We start from the raw sequence: 26,880 nt of genomic DNA, 5'->3' as shown, positions 1-26,880 counted from the left end.
TCAAGAATTTTTGGATGGGTCTGGCCCCCCCACTTTCAAAAACGATGCTACGTGCCTGATCAGCATGCATAAATAAAGAAACAAATCACTTAAACGTTTATAAAAAAAAAAAAGAACTTTCTCAAAAGCAAAACAGAATCAAAGAAAAAAATTATAATATCTATTTCAAACCATCAGAATTTTGAACTTTTTCCAGCCCCCCCCCCCCCCAAATATATACCATCCCTCATTAATCCTCAAAACTCCATAATATCAACCTCGTAAGTAATAATTTGACTCGGCTACACAACAGTAATGGGATCGTGATAACAAATTGATTAAAATGTTTGGGCGCAAGTACACGGGTCGGTTTAGCTATAGGGCGAACTGACAGTAACCTAAATAAGTGTTTACAAAATGCAGACGGGTCGAATATGTTTTCAGCGTTATTGTATTAGGAAACGCATTTTTTACAAGTATTTAAAAGAGAATAGCATTGTTCGTTGTATGATCTCTAGCAATGTCAACGGCACCGGATCCATCAATTGGAGTGAAATTTATAACCGACAAAAGAAGAAACTACAAGGTATTTTATTTGACATGCATTCAATGTCATGCAACTTCATGATTCTATCTCGTGGAACATGAGGATGCATGTTTCTGAGGTGCGTGCTTAGGCCTATGGATTTCATTTGTATAAATATTTAGAATGTAAAATACATTTATTTTTTTTACTCCAGAAAATTTCAAGGATCCTGTGCAGATCAATCCTAATGCAATTTTTGCAAACAATGAAACTTCTCTCAGTGAAATAGACATTTATGGATTTGACTATGACTATACACTGGCTTGTTACAAACCTGAATTGCATTATCTGATTTTTAAGCTTGGACAAGAGGCTTTAATTCAGAAATATGGGGTAAGTTAATTATTATGATGAACAGATGAATTTTGTGCCCTAGCTGCCATATATTTCAAAGGAAGCAGCAAGGCCCAGTAATAATTATAAATGCTATGTATACACAGTTTTTAAAAGGCTCAGATAGGCCTAGAACCTTTATATACATATATTTACATTTTCCAGTGTCTTTGCCTGTGATAACGTACACTACGTATCGATTTTGTACTATAAAACCCATAACTTCAAATGGCGCCAAATTGAGGCGCCAGCGGGGTTTGCTTATATATATTTAAATATTTCATCGTACAATGGCACAAAATTATATAAATATAAGTAATAAGGAATCATTCTTTGAATATTATGAGGTGATAATTTCGATCGGGGCGTGATCAAATCTATCATAAAGTCCTTTGGGCTTTATTGGATAATCACACCCCGACTAAAATTATCACCTCATAATACTTAAAGGGACTTGGACACGATTTGAGATCAAAAATTTTATTTTAATTTTTTATGTATAAAATGGTTTATTGGTGCATTTTAAATGATTGACCAAAATATTGAATGTTAAAGTCAAGTTACAAGTGAGATACAGAGGTAAGAATTGGTTGTTATGTAAACAGAGCTCGAGTTTTATAGTTGTTTACAAAATATGTAAAGTAGAGATTAACCATTTCTTAGACAAAATGACATGTAAAAAACAATTAAAACTAACTCAATATCTTCATAAATACTAGTATCACAAAAGAAAATTACATTTGATTGAAACTTACACCAATACAACACATATGTAAAAATGACAACATTCGGGCTTTGTTTACAAAACAAAAAATTATGAACTCTGTGTCTTGCTTATAACTTAATATTTGACTTTCAAATTTTGACAAAGCATTATAAACTTTTATATTTATCAGTATAAACACTGAAAATGGAAAAAATAAAATTTGAAAATTTTAAGTCAAATCGTGTCCAAGTCCCTTTAAAGAATGATTCCTTATTCCTTATATATGTCGAGCACAGTCCTTTCTTGGTTAAATAAAAGCAGTAATGTAATTGAATAATTAGTTATACTTGATAAGTTGTTGTTTTTAAGTTAGCACTGTATATACTAACTAATAATATATGCTTTTCTTTTAGTATCCATCGGAACTTATTAACATAGAATACTGTCCTGACTTTGCAGTAAGAGGTTGCCATTATGATGTTAGAAAGGTAAGCAGTTGCGCTGGCACTTAATACTTGCACACTGCATCATATTGGTTTTAAATAGAAAAATATGTATCAGTTGAAAATTTTAGTGACTCAATTTGAAAAATGTACACTGGTCATCTTTGAAAAGTACCGGTAATATATAAATATTGCCTGTTTGGGAGGGTAAATGTTGAAATTGACACCCCGAGAAAACAATGGTTTTCGAGGGATGTCAATTTCAACAGTTACCCTCCCAAACAGGCAATATTTATTTTATTATACTGAATGTCTTATTTTTTAAGAAAATTTTACTGCTTTTATATAGAAATGAAGTGAATTCTACGGGAACCGTACACGCATAATTTACGCGCATGTAACAATTCGTTGTGTTACCCGTTGCCAAGTGTGTTGCTAACGCTGAGGGTAATAGAACGGATAACCAACTGCATCTAAACCAATCAGATTTCAGTACTTAACATGAAAGTATAATAATATAGATTGTATAAGTTAATATATTATACAAATATTGACTAGGGTTCAGGGCAGCATTGACTATATTAGCCCCTGCAGGACGAAATATTGCCCGAGGCAAAGCAGAGGGCAATATTTTTGTTCCAAGGAGGCTAATATAATTAATTTGTCACGTACCATTTAAAAATCAACAAATCAGAGGTTATATTGAAATAGAGGGAATACTCTCTTGTAAAATATTATTCCTAGCCAGTCAGTATGAAAAGAATATTGAGCGGTCATGAAAGGTGCATCAGTTTGATGAACTGATACACATCTATTCTGATCACTTCAAAATGCATTTGAATGCTTATAAATAAAGTTGTATTATATATTTTCAATTGAACACTTTATATCTAAATAAAAGAAGTATATCATTTAACATAAAAAAATAATTATGGAATTACTTAATGGAAATCTTCACATTGTGGTGATAGGAAAAAATAGAAAAAATGGAAGAAAGGTCGCGTCTGACTTTAACTTGTTTTTGTCTTACAGGTCAGTGCATAGGTGTTTTATTATACCGAAGAAAACTTAATTTGTACAGTGTGTGATGCTGAGTTTGTTGATGGCCAACAAATTTGAGTTATTAGACTTTGATTTTAAGGTTGAATAACACACCTGGAAAAAGTCACTTAAAATAACAGTAAATTATTTGATTATAAAAGATATAATGACAAATAAGCTTTACAAACGTCAAATAAGCAAAAATTTTGCAGTTTGGGAATAAAATATGAATATATTAAAAAAATTAATTCAGAAATTAAGGCACAACAAAAGCCCCTGGGAAATTCCAACTCGGGATGTACGGATCACAAATTTGTTGGGGAATAAATTTTGTTAATTTCGCTGCATGATCACATCAAAAATTTCATTCTCCGCAAAATGTTTATATAACCTTTTGTTGAATGTGATAATTTTTAGAAACAATGAAATTAAATCTCTATGGAATCCTTCTAAATCTCAAAAGACTCTTTATATTCCCAAAGTTTCTATTTCTTCAATCTACAATTAAACTTCGGTGTCTCGAACACTGATATCTCGAATACAATGGATATGTCGAAGTGATCTGTAAGTCCCAACTACTTATTTTTAAGTATTCTACTCTCGATATCTCGAATACTTTGATATCTCGAAGTTTTTAAACAGTCCCATCTGGTTCGAGATAACGAAGTTTGAATGTACTTACAAAACATTTCTTTTTAAATAAGATAATCAATATCAAACTATATAACTATTGTTTATCATATTTATATTTTTTCATATTTACAGGGCCTTTTGCTTAAACTGGATTCCTTCCATAATATACAGCTGGGTACTGTTTACAGGTATAGTAGTAACTAATACATGAATCAATAATTGAAGTTTTTGCTGATTTTTATTGTTCACAATTTTTTTTTTTAAGTTTAATTCTTTTTATTGTAGAGGTACCAAGGCCCTCAGTGATGAGGCTGTAAAAACCTTGTATGGTGGAATCCATGTTTCTCTTGAGGACATGAACACATTTTATGGAACAGTTAAGTGATTTCTTATAAAGTTGCTTATAGCTCAAATATTGACTTGCTTATTGAGTTAATGAGTCTGAAAATGCATGGATTTTCTTTTATAATACCCAGTGGATGAGTGAATATACTGACTACAAGAAATATCTTTAATTTTACATTTCCAATATACAATGAATTCCATCAGTATATTATCAGAAACACATGCATTCACTGATCATGAGTATATTACTTCAGATAGAGAAAGTTTTAAAATCATGCCAATTTCGCGTCTAAGTTACAGTCCAATCATTGTGTATTGCTTCATATGTATATCTCAATGTGGATGTTCCAAGGACCTCCCTTACACATTTGCATTGCATGTTCTTACATAAAATAATTCAAGCATAATATTAATAATTATAATTAATTACCCTTAGAATTAAAAAAAAAAAATAATTAAAAATGATATTTCATATATAAGTGAAGTGCATTTCACATCCAACAAAAAGTTCGTTGTCTGCATATCATTTCGATTACCGTAGTAGCCTGTGATTGTTAAACATATAAACAATTACTAACAAAATATTCTGCATTACAATGAACAGCTGTCTTCAAAACCCACTTCATCTCTCTATAAAGCAATTTGGAGCTGCTAGTTGAATAAAAAACAATTCTTGTTTTCAAGGTAAACCATAAGGCATGGAGGTTATTGCTCAGGTGGTTTTAATACAAGTTCATTTTGATGGTTGTTCAGTCAATATTTAAACAATAAAATGCTTTCTTTGGAGATAAATGTGGGATATGAAGGTTACAGCGACATTGCAAAATTTCATTACCTGCATTTGCGTAAGCTAATTTTTTCTGCAATGACCGCTACCTTCATTACCCCCATGAATCATCAAAGAAATCATTTTATTGTTTATATTTACATCTCTCTTTTAACAAATTATTGAATTGATCTTAAAAAGTAACTAAATTATTGTTACCGGTAATGTACATCAGTACATTAGATTAAAGCCAATTCAAGTTGTTTTTTATGGGAACATCATGATTATTTCGTGCAGTCTGTGATTTTTCATAGGTTGCTGAAGACTTGGTTAAACTGTTAGAACTGGATTGCAGAGATTTCAGTCCTGTCGGGTTCTATAGAGCTTTGAAATACAATCAATTTCCATAAGAAATAGAGTGAATCATACTTAGTGAATACAAATATGAAATTGTTATGAACTATCTATATAGTGATAAAGTGAGATCATTGTTTTAGCTAATGAGATTTACAGAAAAAAATGCTGTACATGTACTACAGTGTTAATTTGAAAATAGGCTAAAACTTGTCAAAATAAAATGTCACAGTACTTTTATTGTTTTTCAGGAAAATATTTTACTTCTTTAGGACAACTCAAGTTTATAAGTAAATATTTAGTTTGTAACTTATATACTTTATTCTATAACAGGGTCCCATGTACCAGTTGGTTGACTTATTTGCTCCTCCAGAAATGACCCTCTTGTGCAATTTGACTGATGTAAGTATTTATATTTCTCCTTTACAAAGGGTAGACATTGTTTTCAGCACACCTGAATCTATGGCTTAATTTTTATAACCCTGTGTACAGTAGATATCAAATTGTCTGTTACCCATCTGTCTGTCTGTCTGTCTACAGGCCGAGAAAGTTATTATTGCGGGTTGCTTTCCGATTGAGGCATTCAGGTTGCATGGACTTAAAAATGCATGAACTGCAAATGTTTTTCAAAAATAAATGAAGAAAATTATGATCAAATGAATGAAAAATAAAAGATTGTACATGTATATTCTTTAGAAGAATTTTCAAGTTATTCATTTTACCATGTATAGAGATACGTTGTGTTGCCTTACTTAGCATGCACATCAAACATGTGTCGTTCATACAGTGCATGTGCATAACGTCAGCATCATATTGTAGACATCAGTCCCATCACACCAAACACAGTAGATAAGAGATATTATATCCAAGAAAGTAACAATGTAATATTGTTTTTATTAGTTTCTACAAAAATACTCCATTTTCTGAAGTCCGTGCTGTCATTGCACAATCTGTATGGTGTGTGGTTTGCGCATGTTCAATGATATCACAGTACTACACAGAAAAGCGTTCTGAAATGATTGAGGATTTTTGAAACATGAATCACTGGATTTCTTTCTGTTTTTTATTTTGTCTTTCATTGAATATTTCTTACTAGTGCAGTGGTCGTCATATTTTCTTCAAATCTATTCTTCTAATGTAACATGTTTGGGTGACTGAAATACCTGATTGTGGTGAAACCTGAATAGTGTATTGGCCTTATATAGAGGGTATGCAGTGATGAGCATAACAATAAACGGCTAGAAAAGCTGTAATTTTGGTGAAAGTATCCTCAGATTGTGTAGATTCAAGTTTTTCAAAATTGTGATCTCCAGTGGTAGGGTGGGATCACATTGGGGGGGGGGGGGGGGGGTAGGGAGGGGGAGGTCCAGTTTTTACATAGGAAAAAATGTAAATTACAGTCAATTTATGAACAATTGTTTTAAGATCTTCTTGAGAACTGCAATGTTCAATATGTGATATTACTATGAAATCAACCTGTTTTAAAAGGGGCTCAGTTTTAAACATGAGAATATCTGGAGAAAAATGGCTATTGTTGATCAGATCAGCGATGGGGCCCATTGGTCTCTTGTTTTCACTTCGTATAATGATGCAAACCCTGCTTGCGCCCCAACAGTACATCATTTGCATCATTGATGAATTGTATTGAACCATACATTAATACAAACTTGATTTGTAGTACTAGTGTTATCATAAAGAAACTGAAAACTGTACATATTCAAATTTTATATGTTGTTATTTTTGTTAAAGTTAGTGATTCATATTTTATCAAAATTGTTTTGCAGTTCTTCATGGAAAATGGAATACCATATGATCCAGAATATGTGTTTCATGATGTTCGTGTAAGTTTTATAGGATTTAAAAGTATAAAAAGTTTCTCTACTCAGAAAAAAAAATTATATGTATGATCATAGCTGCTTGTATCTTTATAATTTTTTTGTTTGACTTTATTAACTTTTATGTACTTAGAGTTGGTCACTTTTCAATATTATCCGGGAATTCTGCAAAATTTAAAGTAAGATTATCATAAGTCAAATATTAAGAAGGATTGATCAACACACCAAGATTTAGTTTAAATATATGTTGACTAAATGCTTAATGTTCTTGTTTGTAGATCCTTCTACTTTTGTTTCTTTTCAGTCTGCAGTGCAAGGTGTTCACACTTCTGGTCAACTCCATAGTCAGATATTGGCTGATTTAGGTAAAAAAAATCAATTTGTTTCAATTCAAGCAATTGTTATTTTAAATAATGCTTTATTTCTGTGTTATTATTACAGCTAGACTATAAAATATACGATAGTTATATATATTGCGCAAACTACAATTACAAAATAAACTTTCTCTCACCAAACATGTTCCCCAGGGGTAGGTAGGGGCCACACATGGGGGTTGAATGTTTACAATTGTGAAAACTCATCGAATCTTCTCCTCTAAAACCAAATGGCCAGAGAAGCTGAAACTTGTACGGAGGAATCTTCAAGTAATGTAGATTCAAGTTTGTATAAATCATTATCCCTGGGGTAAGATGGCATCACAATGGAGGTTTATCTTCTCAAAAACCATTTTTAGCTCACCGAGACGAAGTCGGGGGTAACTAATGCTATACCCCCAGCGTCGGCTTCCGGACCTGGTTAAAGTTTTTGTTGCAGGTCCTGTATATAAGTTATTACCTGTCCCATCTTCACCAAACTCGCATGGATGATGCATCTGGACCTTCTCATGGACTTGAAAGACTTGGATGCTGAACCTGGCCCTAAATTTCAGGTGCTGGAGAAGGTTAAAATTTTTTGGAGTACTTGTAGGTGCCCTTTGATAGCAATTTTTAAGTTACTGCTGGTCCTAACTTCACCAAACTTGCCTGGATGGTGCCTCTTTTTAGATCTAGTTAAAGTTTTTGGAGCAGGTGCTCTCTGATAATTAAATCTTAGTTACTGCTGGTCCTAACTTCACCAAACTTGCATGGATGGTGCGTCTTATGATACTGATGCACTTGGCAGGCTTGAATGCTGAATCTGAGCCACAGATTTCAGATGCTGGAGGGGATTCAGGTTTTAAGAGCTAGTTAAAGTTTCTGGAGCAGGTGCCCTCTGATGATTATATTTTAGTTATTATTGGTCCTAACGTCACCAAACTTGCATGGATGATGCGTCTTATGATACTGATGCACTTGACAGGCTTGAATGCTGAATCTGAGCCACAGGTTTCAGATACTGGATGAGAGTTTAGTGTTCTGGAACAGGTCACATATTTGGTAGGTAATAGCTTGCATAGTTGATTTGACTATAACTATAATTGAATTGCAGAGGTAGCTTCAGATGCAGAGCCTGATCTCCATTATCAATGATGCAAAAAAAATGTCATACCTCACTCAAACCTGCTTGATAGATGTATTTGTTGTTAAATTTATGATATAACATGATTCCTATGATATTGATACACTATTTGTATAATAGTGTTGTGTTATGCCTAAATAGTAGTTAAGGTTTGATACATGGGCACGAGCCGGAGGCGAGTACATGGTATATGTACATAGTACATGTACTATGGCGAGGCATAGTACATGCACAACATTACACTATTGTTATTATCATGCCAAGTGTTGTATATACTGATGTGCTTTGCTATAAGTAGCTGTGATGTTTGAGGTCCCTAAAAAAACTCACTGGAAAAGCTAGCGTTTCTTCTTTCAAATTAATCAATTAATTTGATTGATTATTTAATCCAAAAGTTGTTGTACAATTAAAAAAATTAAAATAAAAGGGTTGCTTCAGATGCAGAGCCCAATCTCATTATCAAGGATGCAAAGAAAACCTTGTCCTACCTCACCTGAACATGCTTGATAGATGTGATTGTTGAAATATGATATATGATTCCTATTCCTATTCCTATAATATTAAATCATATGATATATTTTTTCATTTAAATGGGCATGGTCACAATTTTGGTCAAAAATGATTTTTCCTATTTTAATATTTACAATGCTTCAGTAAGACATTTTTAATAGGCAACCAAAATTTTAGCGTCATTTGTCGAGTTTTAAGTGAGTTACAGAGCTTTGAAATGTACACAAAGCCTTGTTTGTTCACATTTTGAATGTTGAAGTGAAAATTCAAGTTTTCAACTAAAAATGAATTTGTTAAATGTTAGGAACTTTTTTTTTTGAGAAAGATTGAAGGAGATTGAAAAATCAGCTTGAAAAAGAATTTTTACTGGTATATTGAACCCATGTAATCAAAAACAGGGCATGAGCCTTGTTTACATGACAAGAATTTTGTGAGCCCTGAATCTTGCTTATAACTCTACAACTGACTCTCAAATTTAATTTTGTCATTAGAAATGCATTTTTAAAGCATTTTAAATAATAAAAATAGAATTTGACCAAAATTGTGGCCATGCGCCTTTAATATGATATTGTAGTGCTGTATATGATATACAATATTGTATTATGATATCGTGTCATGTGGTAAAATATTGTAAGATATCATATGATATTGTGTTATACAACATTGTATCATATATATTATTTGATAGTACCCTATGTTATACAATTATATTGTATCATGATATGGCATCATATTATTTGATATGATATATTATAATTATTTGATATGTTAGTGTATCATAATTATGAACTTGTATCATATGGTATTGTTTCATATGATCTAGTAAGATATGATACAATCTGCATGTTATCTGATTACAGTTTTTTTTTTGAATTACAGAAACATATTTAGACAAAGATTCTGGTACAAGTGATTTATTAGAATCACTGGTGAGCCAGGGAAAACAACTTTTTTTGATCACAAACAGTGGCTTCCCCTTTGTGTAAGTTTAACTACATACACATGCATGCAAACACAAATATAAAGCAAGTTGTAGTACAACCATAGAGTGTCAATTGATAACTACAGTAAAACACGGTTACAGCGAAGTGAATTTCATTCCCCAAGTCTCTATTTAATGTTGTAAACATGACGGATATAACGAATTACGCTTATAACGAAGTTAAATTGCCCGTTCCTGGCACTTCGTTATAAGCGTGTTTTACTGTAATTCACAACATCGCAAATATACTTGTATTTTATATTTTGAATATACATGAGACTTTTCTCTTACAGAGATGCTGGAATGAAGTTCTTGATAGGGAATCACTGGAGAGATCTTTTTGAAGTCATCATTACAAAAGCTAGAAAACCCAAGTTTTTCAATGAATCAAAAAGGTATTCATCATGCATCTTTAGACTTAATATTTAAATATTGATAAGTTTAAAATGGGTGTGCTGAAATGTGGAAAAGAGACCAAGACAAAGATTGAACTTATCAAAGCTATTAATATAGATGAAAGGTACTGTAGAATCCTTATTTTACACAAGTTCTTAATTCCACGACTCAACTGTTTTGCATCAAATTGTGAGAATATAAAATATAGCAATCTAATTAAAATTAGATGTTGGATCCGCTCGCTTACTTACTACACAAGTTATATTTTGTGTAGCGAGTAAGTGAACAGATATAACATCCAATTTTAATTAGATTGTCTATATAGCTTCATTTAGTTGATATCTGTCTGATAAATAAAAGTGAGATTTTAAAATCCGCAATTTTACGGGAATATTAATTCCTCACATTTAATAAGGTATCTACAGTATTCTGGATGACATGTCGCATAGTCAAACTTGAGACACTGATCACTTGTTGTCGGTCATCTGTTGTCTGTCCGTCCATCTGTCTGAAAGCTTTTCACATTTCTGATTTCTTCTCTAGAACCACTGGGCAAAATTTAACCAAACTTGGTACAAAGCATCCTTATGGTAAGGGAATTCTAAATTATTTAAATAACGGGCAAATCCCTTTATAAAAGGGAGATAATTGTGAAAAAGTTAAAATACGGTGCATGTCTTAAGAAATCTTCTTAAGAACCACAGCACCAGAAATGCTAATATTTACACCAAAGCTTGTATAATCAATGTATAGTGAAGATTCTGAATTGTCATTATCGTGACACCTGCACCAATACTGGAGCCCCATCAGGGGTTCAAATTTTAAAGTAAAAATATTTAGGGAGAATGTTTAAAAAACTTCTTCTTAAGAACCACAATGCTCCAATTTGTGATATTACTATGCAACCATCCTCAATGTAGATGATCAATTGTCAAAATCGTGACCCCCAGACTAATACTGAGGCCCCATCAGGGGTTCATATTTAACATAGAAATGTATAGGGAAAATGTTTTCAAATCTTCTTCTCAAGAACCACAATGCACAAATTTGTAATATTACAGTTCAAGCATCCTAAAATAATGAAGATCATAAATTGTTTAAATCATTACCCCTGGACCAATACTGAGGCCCCTTCGGGGTTCAAAGTTTGAGATATATAGCTAAAAGTTCTCAAATCTTTTTTCAATCATCACAATGCTTCAATTTGTGAGACTACAATGCAAGCATCCTCAAATAATGTAGATTGTAAATTATTAAAATCATGACCCCTGGACCAATACTGGGGCCCCATGAGGGGTTCAAATTTTAACATAGAAATATATAGGGAAAATGTTCAAAAATCTTCATCTCAAGAACTACTATGCTCCAATTCGTTATATTACTTTGCTATTATCCAGTTGTAATGAGTGTTTAAAAAAATAACATCCAAAATCGAAAGTTATTAACCACAAGAAAGAGTTCTCTGTTTATAGAAAACTATTTTTAAAAATGGTGTCTAAAGGCAGTAGTGGTATCAAAGACCAGCAATTTCTGTTTAATGATTAAAGATTAAACACATAAATAAATATTGATGGCCCAACTATTACTGAGGCCCCAAGAGGAGTTCAAAGTTTATCATAGAAAACGTTTAAAAATCTTCTTTTTTAAGAATTACAATGCTACAATTTGTGAAATTACAATGCAAGCATCCTAAGATGATGTAGATTCTAAATTGTTAAAATTGTGGTCCCTGGGCTAATACTTGGGTCCCAAGAGGTGTTAAAAGTTTAAAATAGAAATATATTGGTAAAATGTTTAAAAAACGAATATATGTAAATGAAACAAGGAACTGTTGTTCAGGCGAGTGATGTGGCCTGTGGGTCTCTTGTTCAATTAAATCATCGTAATTGATAAATTTATAAACATCCAATTAATCTGAAAAGTCCATCACGAGACAAGTGCATGCTTCACTGGAAAGTATTAAATAAACATTGACGACGCCACAAGTCAACAAGTGGCTGATTAAGTAATGGCAAGAACTGTTTTGATGCAGGGAATAATGGATAAATATTAATATACATGACAATTTAATATAGAATGAAACATTTTGACAGAATAAAATGTAACTCTGTAAGTGTAACCACACAACGGGCATTACAAACAATATCGACAGTCTTACTCAGTATCCAGAATCATGGCCTAAAAAAAATGGCGTGAAGTATAATTTAATTATCTAATTTTGGCTAAAAAATGTGTATTCTGGTAAGACTTAAGGGTATCAAATCAATAGCAATGGCAGGAAAATTATTCGATAATTGAGTAATAATTATCCGGCATAAGGCCGACCGATAAATGGCCAGATTGCACAACCTTTTTTTAACATAAATGATACTTAGAAAATGTCAAGGGACTGAATAATTTTGCTGCATTGAACAACATGCCATAATGCACAACATCTGGATTCGACAAATTTTACTGTATTTTCATATTCATAAATTTGAAAGTGAATGATACAATAAATGTAATTTAATGTAATTAAATGTTGTTTATATAAAATCATGTAGAGCAGATCGTATTTCATCTGTGTTGGATCACGTGTTACGCTAAGCCAATCATATTATCGCAGCAGCCTGTTTGTAGCTTGCAGTTGAACAGTAAACACTCAAAGTATTTTATACCGATTCCTTTGGAATATACCCTAATTCATTTGGATTTATCGTCGATATTAACGCGGAACATAAACAACATTGTGAAAGGTGTTAAATATATAGTGAAAGTAACTAACGTTAATCCACGTGTGTTGTGTTTACAAGACACGGCTGAGTGCCTTCAGCCCTTGACTTTTAACCTCTTACATGTGATATTAATAGACTAGACATGACTGGAAGAAAGCGAAAACAGGCGAGCCAACCCGTTAGAAATGTACGTACACGCGGTGAAATTCCACGATGGGATGAAAACGAGCCTGAAAATTGGTCGGTGACCGAGTTAATTCGGAGACTTAAAGAGGCAAGTATCTTGGTGCCAGCTTCTTTGAAAAAGTCGCAGTTGATTCAGATATATCGAGACAATGTTTTGAATTCAAACCAATCGAGTGACAGAACAATACCAAGCGGGGAAGGAATTGACTGTAACGCGATTCAAAATGGCGACGTCTTACCCGTACTTCCGGCAACTTCATCTGATGTTATCGAAAGTGAGGCTGGGCGGATGTCCACCGAAGCGAAAGTAGACTCGCTCACCCACGCTGTAGAAAACATACAACAGTCATTGGTATCATTGACGAACGCAGTCAGCAGCATTCAGGCTCACAACGGGAACAGAAACCAGTCATTGACGTACGGAACAACAACCGACCTAAACACACGGGTCTCTTCGGATTCTGTTCCGTTTATAGAGACGGTGTCCACAACTCTGCGCAACAACATTATACAAGGTAAAGATGTTAATTTGGCTACTTTACTTTTGCCCCGTGAAAATGAAGAACATAAAATCCAAGATAACGAGGGTCAAGTCATATTAATCAAACCAAATCACGATGTCAGACTGCAGAGAAATCTATCAATAAGCGAATTTATCCTGGCCTTCTCCAAGTTTAAAAACGTCATGTGTGAGGTTTATCCTGAGAGACGACAAGAGTTGGATGCATATGAGAGGGACATCGTAGAGATGGCATCCATGACGCGTGGGCCAGCTTTTTACGATTATCACAAGGCATTTTCCGCAAGAGCAAGTGCCCTGCTCCATCAAAGAAATATAAGAGTCGATTGGTCAGTTAGAGACACGAAACTGTTTACTTCCATATTCGCGGGTCAAACTGTGATTAGATGTGACAGCTGCAACAGTATGACGCACACAGCTCATTTTTGCCCAAAAGCTAAATTAAATCCTGTCCAGCCGGTCCAAAATAACCCTGTGCATTCTAAATACAGAGGATCGTCCAATCAACTTGATGTTCAAGGCAGACCGCGATTAACACACAAAGGAAAAGAGATATGTAACAATTTCAATGGAGAAAATGGCTGTAACAGACAATCCTGTAATTTAGTTCATATCTGCTCAGCCTGCAAGCTAGGGAAACATGCATCTATTCAGTGCAAAACTGCTGTTAGACAAAAAGACGGAAATACAATGGAGAAACAGTGACTAGAGAATGCATCTACAAAAACGGATTCTTGTGGGAAGAGAAATACATGTGTAACGCCAATTAACATCATGGCCTTTAAACTTGAATTACAACACCACCCAGATAGAGATTTTGTGAATACTTTTATCAATGGTTTGGAAAGAGGATTTGACACAGGAATTGCCCAATTACCAGCTACAACATTAGAATGCAAAAATCTAAGTTCTGCTAGAAAGAATCCTGATGTAGTGGACAATTTACTCAAATATGAGTTAGACAAGGGATACTTAGATGGTCCGTTTGAAAAGCCACCCTATGACATATATCGTATAAGTCCGATTGGTGTGGTGGAAGGAAAATATTCGAAAAAATATAGATTGATAGTCGATCTATCATCACCTCACGAACACATTTCTGAAGTCAGTATCAACAGTCTTATTGATAAGGAAGATTACTCACTCCAGTATGTTCGAATTGATGATGCTATTAATATTTTGAAGATATTAGGTGATAATTCACTTATGTGCAAGACAGACATTGTGGATGCTTTCAAATTATTGCCTTTATCGGCATCTGTGGAACCCTACTATGGAATAAAGTGGAGAGATAAATATTATTTCTACAAAAGATTAGTCTTTGGATGCAGAAGTAGTCCAAAAATCTTTGACATGCTTTCTCAGGCTGTTTGCTGGATTTTGAACAATAATTACCATATTAAGCATATATTACATTTGTTAGATGATTTCTTGACTATTGACCCAACAGGCGATGAAGGATTCCGAAGCATGGCGATACTGACAATGGTGTTCAATAAATTAGGAATTCCAATATCAGAGAAGAAAACAAAAGGTCCATGTGAGGAGATGGAGTACTTAGGAATAATATTGGACTCATCTAAGATGGAAGCACGCATACCTTTAGAGAAAGTAGAGCGCCTATTCTTCCTCATTGGGAATTTAAAGTCAAAACGTTCATGTACAAAACGAGAGCTTCTTAGTATCTTAGGCCATTTCAACTTTGCAGCACGCATAATACCAGCAGGAAGATCGTTTACTTCCTATTTATTAACATTGGCACATTCTGTAAAGAAATTACATCATCATGTGAATTTAACGAAAGAATGCAGAAATGATCTGGTTATGTGGGAGACATTCTTAAAGCAATGGAATGGAAAGTCTTTCTTTTTGGATGAAAATGTGACCAGCGCTTCTGATATTTGCTTATATACAGATGCTTCTTCTACCATGGGATTTGGAGGCTACTACGATGGTAAATGGTTTCAAGGAAAATGGCCGTCAGAAATTCAAAATTTAGGAGATGACCCCTTATCTATGGCTTTGTTGGAACTTTATCCTATCGTGGTTGCAGCTGTATTATGGGGCCACAAGTGGTCGGGGATGAGGATAAAATTCTGGTGTGATAATCTTGCCACTGTTCAAATCATTAAAAAACGTAGATCAAAATCACCAATGATTATGAAATTACTTAGAAAACTAACTTGGATATCAGCCATTGACAATTTCATAATTTTATGTGACCATGTTCCAGGAAAGATAAACATTATAGCTGACTCTTTATCTCGATTCCAGATGTCACGATTCCGCGAAGCAGCTCCGGCGGCAGCAGCAACTCCAACCCCAGTTCCACCCATACAAGAGTTAATCCTGTATTAGAAAGAGAATCTAGGATGTTATGTGAGGCATCCATTAGTGATAATACCAGGAGTACCTATAGAACTGGATTTACTATGTTTTGTCAATTTCTATCGTCCATTGGAATTGAAGCAAGGGATTATCATCCTCCAGAAATTTCTGAGCAGATCTTGATATACTTCGTTACCCACTGCTGCAATATGCTCAATTTGAGTCACAGTACTATCAAATTGTATCTTGCAGCGGTGAGATTCCATTACATCAAGGCTGGAGTGCCAAATCCTTTGTGTTCGGCAACAGATACTTGTGTGAGGTTACAAACAGTGATGAGAGGAATTCAGAAGCAAAAGTGCACAAAGGAGAAAAGAAGACCCATAACATATAGTGTGTTAGTTCAAATCCATAATGCATTAAAAAGAGGAATGTTCGGAGTATTTCTTGATACTATGTTGCAAGCGGCTTGTTCCACAGCATTCTTTGCCTATCTTCGATGTGGGGAATTTACCATAAACAACGCAAAACAAGACAATATACTGCGTACGGAAGACATGGTTATGGATACTGAAGAAACAGCTTTTACTCTCATTCTGAGAAGATCCAAAACCGACCCTTTTCGAAAAGGAATACAAATCCGTTTATTTCAATCCGGTCAAACCGTGTGTCCAGTGCAGTGTATGAAAAAGTACTTGATGTTCCGACGAAGTTGGTTCAACCGTAATGTGTCCTCAGCATTATTCGTAGATGAGAGTGGAAATCCTTTATCAAGACATTTATTCATATCAAAACTAAAACAGATTCTAAAATCGCTTGGTTTTGATGATGAGAAATTCCAGGGACATTCATTTAGGATTGGAGCAGCTACATCCGCGGCCGCAGGACAGGTAGAGGATCACCTGATCAAAACCTTGGGAAGATGGAATTCCGATTGCTATACCAGATACATTCGCTCCGATGACCAAACTTTATCGCGTGCTCAACAAGCTATGTGTTGTCTTTAAATTCTAGAACTATGTGAGTCGGGTGTATGGACTTTCAATTGATTACTTACTTTGCATATGTATTGGCAATATCTCACGATTGTTGAAATGGACTGATGTTTGTTATTGTTATGTGTAGCTTAGATAATGACTTTGCATAGAGGTTATCCTTTAACTGCAGTTACTATGTACCGTACTTATTTGTTGCAGGATACAATGTTTAATTATTTTGCGAAATTTGTACTGTTTGTGTGTCGGAATGTTTCTTATATTAGTTGATGAAGGTGTATTAGTCATGAAGGTGTATTATCAGATCAAGAGTGGTGGTGATCAACCCAATTCCTTTTGGGGCTCTCAGCTATTACAATTAACATTTATAATAACTTCGTTTGGGCATTTCACACATGGTCAATTGGCCATGTGTTATTATACCCCAAAAGAATTGTACAATGTTCACTCATTTTGTATTAGTACAAACACACGCACACAGGCCATCGGCCTTCCACATCAGCCATCGGCTACTACATATCAGGCCATCGGCCTTCTACATCACATCTCAAGCCATCGGCTACTACATATCTTTTCTAGATATTGCAGGCCTTATTGCCTCATTCTGTTTCTAATATTTTGTTTGCGTGTGTATTTTTATATTACTGTATGTTCTGTTGCTTAATAGCTGAGTAGTGCCCAGAAGGCAATTTGAATAAATTTGTAAATCTTTATTTTGGTTGGTTTTATATAAAATGTAATTTAATGTAATTAAATGTTGTTTATATAAAATCATGTAGAGCAGATCGTATTTCATCTGTGTTGGATCACGTGTTACGCTAAGCCAATCATATTATCGCAGCAGCCTGTTTGTAGCTTGCAGTTGAACAGTAAACACTCAAAGTACCACCATCCTCCCCACCACCACCTTGATCTGATCTTGGGTAACTACTTGCATTTCACACATGGTCAATTAGCCATGTGTTATGGCATTTCACACATGGTCAATTGGCCATGTGTTATTATACCCCAAAAGAATTGTACAATGTTCACTCATTTTGTATTAGTACAAACACACGCACACAGGCCATCGGCCTTCCACATCAGCCATCGGCTACTACATATCAGGCCATCGGCCTTCTACATCACATCTCAAGCCATCGGCTACTACATATCTTTTCTAGATATTGCAGGCCTTATTGCCTCATTCTGTTTCTAATATTTTGTTTGCGTGTGTATTTTTATATTACTGTATGTTCTGTTGCTTAATAGCTGAGTAGTGCCCAGAAGGCAATTTGAATAAATTTGTAAATCTTTATTTTGGTTGGTTTTATATAAACTGTTGTTTAGGTGAGCGTTGTGGCCTATGGGTCTCTTATTTTGCATTGTATTGCATAAAGAGTACCTCATTTTTCTGGAAAGGTTACTTAGTGTTTATCAATTTATGGTAGACAAATGGAAATCATATACTGTTCACACAAAAGAAAACTGGTTTGCTGTCCCATTGACAGTTTTTCTCTTGTTTTTTTTTTTAACACATAGCCTCAACTTTGAAAAGTTTTACTTGAATAATTATTGTTCCTTAGTAAACTAATTACTAGACTGAATATAAATGATATTCTATGAGTTATTCACTTTTACACCAGACAAAACCTCAAAACAGTTGAGTATGCATTATGTAATTTGATAGATTTAATAGATTTTTATATAAGTTAATTACAGGCAAACAGATCTGTGATCTAAGTACAGACATTACGGCAAAACAGTATGCGTTTGCCCCTGATTTTTTGTGTAACTCTAAATACCTATTTTTACTTATTCATTTACAATTTAATATGGATAATTTTTCAAAATCTACTTTTGTTTACAGACCATTTAGAATCTATGATCCACAAACCAATAGTGAATCATATGACAGGGTGCTGAAGTTAAGCAAAGGAAAAATTTACCAACAGGTAAACAGATCAGTTATCAGTGATTGTGTCATTGAAATTAAAGATTTGTTCCAGTGTATATGTTTGGAAAATATACTGTAGTAAAAAATAATTGTCTGCCTTTCCAGGTCACCTGGTAGTGAACTAATTGATTTTTATCTTTGGCTCTTCATGATCATCCAGCATTTCCTTTTGAACGTTTTCAACTTGTTTTATAAAACTTGCTAATATTGATCATTATACCCTAGCAAACTTAGTTTAGAGGGGTATACTGGAATTGCCCTATCCATCTGTTCATTTGTCTAGACACAATTTTGTCCCCCCCAATAAGCTTTTTTAACAACTGCATTGAATAGTCTAAAGGCCTAATTTCTGTCCCCATGCTTTATAAATTTGAAAAAAACATCATATTATAAAGATATTTTTTTATAAAACATAAAACTGAATACGCTAGTTACAGAAATCTACAAGTTTTAAAGCATTGATCATACGTTGTGCTTCTATGAAGTCACATAAATGGGCCATTTCCCGTATTTTCTCAAAAGCATAAAAATTTCATCAGCTTTTTTCTTCATATTCAAGAGTAGGAGGTGAAGAGAGCAATGCTGCTCTAAAACCACATACATATATAATTGGTCATATTATTTTGCATATCATATTAAAAAATAGTGTTGGAGCAAGCATGCACTTGATGTTTCTTTTTCCAAAAACTGATAGGCAATCCCTCAATTTTTTGTTAAAATACATACTTTTTTTGTGAAATTAGCTATTATTAATCTAACATATTTCTATTATGACTTCGATTAGACAATTTATCTTTATAAACCTGAATTAGATGTATATTAACTTATCTTTTATCAAATTTCTAGTTTAAAAGCTTTTTTCATAACTTTGAATTTTGGGGCATAAAAGCACTACATATGCTGAACATGATCAGAAGATGTGCCTCTGCAAATTTCATAAAGATTAACGGTTAAATTTAATGGTCCACCCTCTTGTGTGTCTTTAAGCAGTTTCTGGTCTAAAGAGGTTAGATCCTCACCAATTTGGTAACTGCCCCCTGGTCATCAAAAATCATTATTTCATTCAAGTCTTAGTTCTATGGCTTAGTGAAATTCTTAAAATATTCTGTATTTATATTACTAATTTTTTTCTCTCATTTATTAAAATCAAGTTCATTCACATAATCATCAACATAACATCATCATCATCATATTACTAATTTAAATAAATTAACAAAAACTTAATTTGTTTACTTTTATATGAAACAACAAGAGTCCCATGGTCATTAGGCTTTCTGTAGTTGATTCTATAATGTGTGTAACATTATCTGTGCATAGGTTTAAAGAGAAATAATTGTTTTGAAAAGATACTTCTATTTCAAATTAATACATGTACATGTAGTATCAATTTTAGTTTCAATTGATTTTATGAAGGCTTTTAGGAAATTATTGAGACACACTATTATTTTTTGTGATCGATTGGATAAAGTAAAAATTGGCATGCAAAAAGAAACTTTAACAAGAAAATTATTGAAATGAATACTTTTGTAGGGAAATTACTACATGCTACAGGACATGACTGGGTGGTATGGATTCAATGTACTGTATTTTGGAGACCATGTTTACAGTGATTTGGCAGTAAGTTTCCTTTCATTTAAAATTTGAATTTGATTGTAGTGTACTGCTTTTTTGGCTAAATAAAATATTTCATATTGTAGAATCTGCTTCATCAATATATGCATAAAATATATCAATAACAATCTTTTTTTGCAAATCTATTAAAGAATTAAACAAAAAGACTATGGTAAGAATTGTAATTCTGTTGACAGGATCCTTCTTTGAAGCATGGATGGAGAACTGGAGCAATCATACCAGAGTTAGAAGTATGTGCTTTGTGTATTTGTTTCTGCATCAGACTGATTAAGTCACATTTTACTCAGATATTTTAGAATCTATATTCTTAATTATTTGAAACCTGATAAGGTTAAATTGCAGTAGAGTTAATATGACAAGCTGGAAGTCCTTTACCTTGACCGTAGTACACATAGCTAAAAGGTTAGATGAATAAACTGGTTTTAATGTCCTTTTATTATCATTTTTAGCTCACCTGAGCCAACGGCTCAAGTAAGCTTTTCTGATCAAATTATGTCCTTGTTTGTCATCGTCATTGACATTGGTGTTGTTGTCATATACTTTCAACATTTTATCATCTTCTCCAGATCCGCTGGGACAAATTGAGCCAAATTTGGCCCAAAGGATCCTTGGGGGAAGGGCTCTCAAGTTTGTACAAATAAAGGGCCAAGTCCCCATGAAAGGGGAGATAATTAAGATTTCTTGAAACTTTTGGGGTATTTTTCAAATCTTTTCAAAAACCAGTCAGCCTTAATGAAGGGGGGGTTCAAATTTTAGAAAATAACCCTTAAAATCTTTTTCTAAAAAACAATTAACAAGAAGCTATTACTTGTGTGGAAGCATCCTTATGTAGTTGAGATTCAAGTTTGTTCAAATCATGATCCTTGGGGGTAGTGTGGGCCACAATGGTGGTGTCAAATTTTTACACAGGAAGATATAGAGAAAAATCTTTAAAAATCTTCAGGAAAATCATTCAGTTCAAAAATCAGAAAATTGTGTGAAAGCACAGGTTGCGCAGATTAAAGTTTGATCAAACCCTGATTCTCTGAAGAAAAAGAGGGTCACAACGGGGGGATTTTTAAATAGGAATAGAAACAATCTTCTCACTAATACCAAAACAACAAAATGGGTTTGGTATTACCATAAAAAATATGTGGATAAAGATTAGCAATTCTTTTTAAACTTTTGCACAAGATCCATACTTTGTTGTCAAGTTATTTTGATACCGTAATGCTGACTTGATCAGAGTTATGGCTGTTGTTGCTCAGGTGAGCAATGTTGCCCCTGGGCCTCTTGTTAGGCAGTGTACAGTTTTTTACCCAAATTACATTTTTTTAAGGCTCCTGTACAGTGTTTTGGTGTTCAACTTATCATATGTATTCAAGGCAGCTGATTACAGTGAAACCACAGATGTGGAAAATTTTACATTTAGATGTATTTATTAAAATTTCACACAATGTGCTCCTCTTATATGAAAACATATCTCTTTGTACATAATTTTCAACAACTACTTGCATCAACTACTGAAAGATTGGCCATTTTGATAGCCATAGTTGAACTAAACTTCATTAATTTATAGTGTTAGTTCAGTTAATGTGTAAATAACAAAAAATTATTTTTGATTTTATTTTGGACCACTTAATTTGCTTTTTCATATACATGTAAATTGTTTTCTTTCTTTTCTAGAGGGAAATCATAAGGTCCAATTGTTTGGAATACCAGCAAGCAGTTAAATGGTTAAATATTTTGCAGAACCTAATCGAAAATGCCCAGGTATACATAAATATTTACAACTCTGAGATTCATGTGAGAGAAGTTGCATGTGTATTAAATACTATAGTAATAATGCAATTTTGGCCCTAAAATCAAATTTCTAAAGAGAGATTTATGAATAAGGTTAAAGAGAGTTTAAATAATGTAGAAAATAGGCAAATTATCCAAATGATGTCACTATAGATACGACATCATAAAGACAATCTGATTTTTTAAAGATTTACAAATGCATATGAGTAGATATTGGGTGCTTGCTGTCTGTTTTTAAGGCATTGAGCAATGCTTGAAAGTCTTTTAGCAATCATCTAGAGGCAAGTTCAGCAGAGTGGGAGCTTGTGAGCGCTTGCCAAAATTTGTGTTGCAGGTATAGGGAATTTTGGCAAGCTCTTCCAAGCACCCACTCTGCTGAAAATCCCTTAGATTTTCTTCTTCATTGCCCTCTAATTGCACAAAAGAAATAAATTCCTTTTTTAAGCAGTAAAAGTATTAAAAGATTTTTAGGTCACCTGAGTCACTCAGGTGACCTATTGCAATTGGTCTTCGTCCGTCGTCGTGCGTTGTGTGTCGTGCGCCGTGCGTCGTGTGTTAACAATTTTACATTTTTAACTTCTTCTTGGAAACTACCAGGCCAATCGTTACCATTTTTGGTGTGAAGCATCTCTATGGTAGGAAGAATCTAAATTGTGAAATTTATGGCTCTACCACCCCTGGGGTGCCACGGGCGGGGCTAAATATGCAAAAAAAGCCAAATTTTCAAAAATCTTCTTCTCTACTTCCACACATGTGAGGAAAAAACTGAATGCATGGTTATGATGTCCATGAGGCCCTCTACCAAAATTGTGAAATTTATGGCCCCTGGGTCAGGGGTTCTGGCTCTAGGGTGGGGCGAATATGGCCATATAGTAAAAATGTATTAAAATCTTAGAAAATCTTCTTCTCTACTCCCATATATATTTGTTAAAAACTAAATGCATGGTTATGATGTCCATGAGGCCCTCTACCTTAATTGTGAAATTCATGACCCCTGGGTCAGGGGTTCAGGCTCTAGGGTGGGGCCAATATGGCCAAATAGTAAAAATGTATTAAATCTTAGAAAATCTTCTTCTCTACTATCATATATATTTGTTAAAAACTAAATGCATGATAATGATGTCCATGAAGCCCTCAACCTAAATTGTGAAATTCATGACCCCTTTGTTAGGTGTTCATGCTCTAGGGTGGGGCCAATATGGCCATATAGTAAAAATGTATTAAATCTTAGAAAATCTTCTTCTCTACTCTCTTATATATTTGTTAAATACTAAATGCATGATTATGATGTCCATGAAGCCCTCTACCTAAATTGTGAAATTCATGACCCCTGGGTCAGGGGTTCAGGCTCTAGGGTAGGGCCAATATGGCCAAATAGTAAAAATATATTAAATCTTAGAAAATCTTCTTCTCTACTCCCATATATATTTGTTAAAAACTAAATGCATGTTAATGATGTCCATGAAGCCCTCTACCTTAATTGTGAAATTCACGACCCCTCGGTCAGGGGTTCAGGCTCTAGGGTGGGGCCGATATGGCCAAATAGTAAAAATGTATTAAATCTTAGAAAATCTTCTTCTCTACTCCTATATATATTTGTGAAAAACTAAATGCATGATTATGATGTCCATGAGGCTCTCTACTAAAATTGTGAAATTCATGACCCCTTTGTTAGGTGTTCATGCTTTAGGGTGGGGCCAATATGGCCATATAGTAAAAATGTATTAAATCTAAGAAAATCTTCTTCTCTACTCCCACACATGTGGGCAAAAAACTGAATACATGGTTATGATATCCACAATCTCCTTTACCTAAATTGTGAAATTCATGGCCCCTGGGTCATGGGTTCAGGACATGGGGGGGGGGGGGAGGGGGGCAATATGGCAATAAAGTGTAAATGCATATAATGTTTAAAAATCTTCTTCTCTATTCTCACACATCTGTATAAAAAAAAACGACTAATAATTATGTTTACCAGGAAGTCCTCTACTGAAATTTTAATTTTCATGTCCCCTGGGTTATGGGTTTTGACTCTAGGGCAGGGCCAAAATGGATGTATAGATGTTAATGCATATAACGTTAAAAAATTATCTTTTTTACTCCCACACACCTGAAAGGAAAACTAAATTCATTATTTTGTAGACCAGATCTTTTAGTTTTTCACCAAAATTATAGGTTTCACAGTTCTTTTTGAATTAAATGTGGTTGTCATTACAAATTTATAATTTTTCTACTCCAGTATGAAACCTAATTAATTAGATGCATATATGAGACTCCATGACAAGTTTGTCTATTGGATATATGCTACTCAGGTGACCGTTAAGGCCAATTGGCCTCTTGTTTATTTATTAAACTGATATGTGCAGAAAAGAAACCACCAATGTCTTCTTGATAATTCATCACAAAAGCATAAATTTTAAATTTTATTCAAACAACATTTTAGATAAGCATGGGTGATGGAAAGATTTTTAGTTCACTGAAAGGTATTTTTGAAACAAATAGGAAACTTTAATGTGATATGCTCATTTGGTAGCTTAGATGAGTCTAAATATTTCTTTGAAATGTGTGAAAGGAAATATAAGCAACCATCATTTACAGATGGACACAACACAGGATACAACTGAAATAAGGCAGTCCTGGCTCGATGAAAGGAAGGAAATCAGGTCAGTGATCTGAATATCTTCATCAACAATTACCGTCAAGGCCTGTTGGCCTCTTGTTCATTTTTACCTTCAGCCAAAGGGTCTGTGAGAGCTAGAGAGAGAGAGGGTGGGCTGTTAGAATCAAGAATAAAAATTTATTTGCAGAAAATGGAAGTCGTTATTTAAGGAATTTTGTAAAAAGCAACCTATTTTAAAGAAGTTTCAGGTTTATTTATTCCATAATGCCTTTCGATCAGAGAAGGGGACAATTGGGGATAGGTATGAGAAGTTGTGGGCTGTTCAGATAATTAACAAAGAAGTATTTAACTGAAATGCATACAAATAACAATATCGATTACTGATGTCCTTTCTTGTTTGTATTGTAGAAATTACACGAAGTCTCTTTTCAATGCCCAATTTGGAAGCATATTCAGGACTTATCATAATCCAACCTACTTTAGTCGGAGATTGGCCCGCTTTGCTGATTTGTACATGTCTAATGTTAGAAATCTCTTGAATTATCCCATAGAGCATACATTTTATCCACGTAGGATGGAACTTCCACATGAACCTCATGTTTGACATAAGATTTGTATTTATGTATAAAAACTTTATTTATCACTTATATTAGTGCATTATTAAGGTCAGATGACATGTTCCTCAATTTTATATAACTTTTTCCAGGAAATTTGTCATTGATTTACTACTACTTTGACAAGCTTTCTTGCACAAAATTGGGATACCTTACCAGGCATTTCTACAAAATACTAGAGTATGCAATTTCCTATATAATCTTCTTGTAACTACCGGTACACTTGAATTGCTGATATAAAAATTTATATACTTATATATACATCACAGGGAAATTCATTTTGTCAGAGCTCCACCTCGGCCGGGGCCAGGGTTTGAACCCAGGACCTATGGAACCTACATTCCTAGCAGTGAGCGGCCACCGCTGTAACCACTCGGCCATCTAGGCCCATAAATGCAAAAAAATAAAATTCTAATCATTTTAACAATGATTTTAAATAAGAAAAAAATATTGGAACTCTTTATTTTGAGGAAATACAAAAAAGATGCTCAAAGAATGTGTCATCTGACCTTAATATATACCAGATAAAATAATTTATTTATGAAATTGATAACAAAAAGAATCATGGTTTTGATTATTACATAATGAAGCTTTAATAAATCTATCTTCAATTTTAAAGATCAGTATCTTTTGTCACATTACAGATTTGTTGATGTTTTTAATACAATTTTTGTTCATAAGATGTGCTTATCTTTGTCTTTGCTTTTAACGTTGTTGTGTGATCGATTTATTAAATAAAATGATGTAAAAGAAACAAATTAAATCTATGAATTATTATCTGATATAACAAATTAATAAAAGATTTTGCTGCAGTCCTAATTATTACACTGTATACAATTTTTTGAAGATATTTTCTCTTATTACCGGTACAATTTACAATGATTTTTTGATTAGTGAAATATATTTATATTTAACACGACTGAATGCATGCAGTATCTTTGATGATTCCAGTAATGTAAAAGTTGTATTTTTTTTTAGCTTTTGAGCTTCTCTGATCCCTTTTTGTCTGGCATCCTTCAGTCTATCTGTTTGTAAACATTTTACATTTTCAACTTCTTCTCAAGAACCACTGAGCCATTTTCAACCAAACTTGGCACAAAGCATTATCGGGTAAAGAGGATTCAAGTTTTGTGAAATAAAGGGCCAT

The 26,880-nt window shown here is 33.7% G+C and overlaps 2 protein-coding genes across 2 annotated transcripts; both read left to right on the top strand.

The window, feature by feature from the left end:
* The first annotated feature begins 372 nt into the window (after positions 1 to 372).
* LOC128181418 (5'-nucleotidase domain-containing protein 3-like) lies at positions 373 to 26,510 on the top strand. The gene is made up of 16 exons (XM_052849818.1): positions 373 to 565; positions 720 to 898; positions 2,018 to 2,092; positions 3,854 to 3,909; positions 4,007 to 4,097; positions 5,520 to 5,588; positions 6,971 to 7,027; positions 7,326 to 7,386; positions 9,908 to 10,010; positions 10,304 to 10,405; positions 18,999 to 19,083; positions 20,616 to 20,702; positions 20,894 to 20,947; positions 22,383 to 22,469; positions 25,098 to 25,162; positions 25,528 to 26,510. Exons 1-16 carry the CDS (start codon positions 397 to 399, stop codon positions 25,721 to 25,723), a joined length of 1,536 nt encoding a protein of 511 aa, XP_052705778.1. The 5' UTR covers positions 373 to 396; the 3' UTR covers positions 25,724 to 26,510.
* LOC128181420 (uncharacterized) lies at positions 14,297 to 18,417 on the top strand. Its single transcript, XM_052849819.1, has one exon. It carries the CDS (start codon positions 16,199 to 16,201, stop codon positions 17,159 to 17,161), a length of 963 nt encoding a protein of 320 aa, XP_052705779.1. The 5' UTR covers positions 14,297 to 16,198; the 3' UTR covers positions 17,162 to 18,417.
* Positions 26,511 to 26,880: the final 370 nt, after the last annotated feature.

This window comes from Crassostrea angulata, chromosome 4, assembly GCF_025612915.1.
Source record: "Crassostrea angulata isolate pt1a10 chromosome 4, ASM2561291v2, whole genome shotgun sequence".
Lineage (NCBI taxonomy): Eukaryota > Metazoa > Mollusca > Bivalvia > Ostreida > Ostreidae > Magallana > Magallana angulata.
This window is presented reverse-complemented; position numbering and strand designations above follow the sequence as displayed.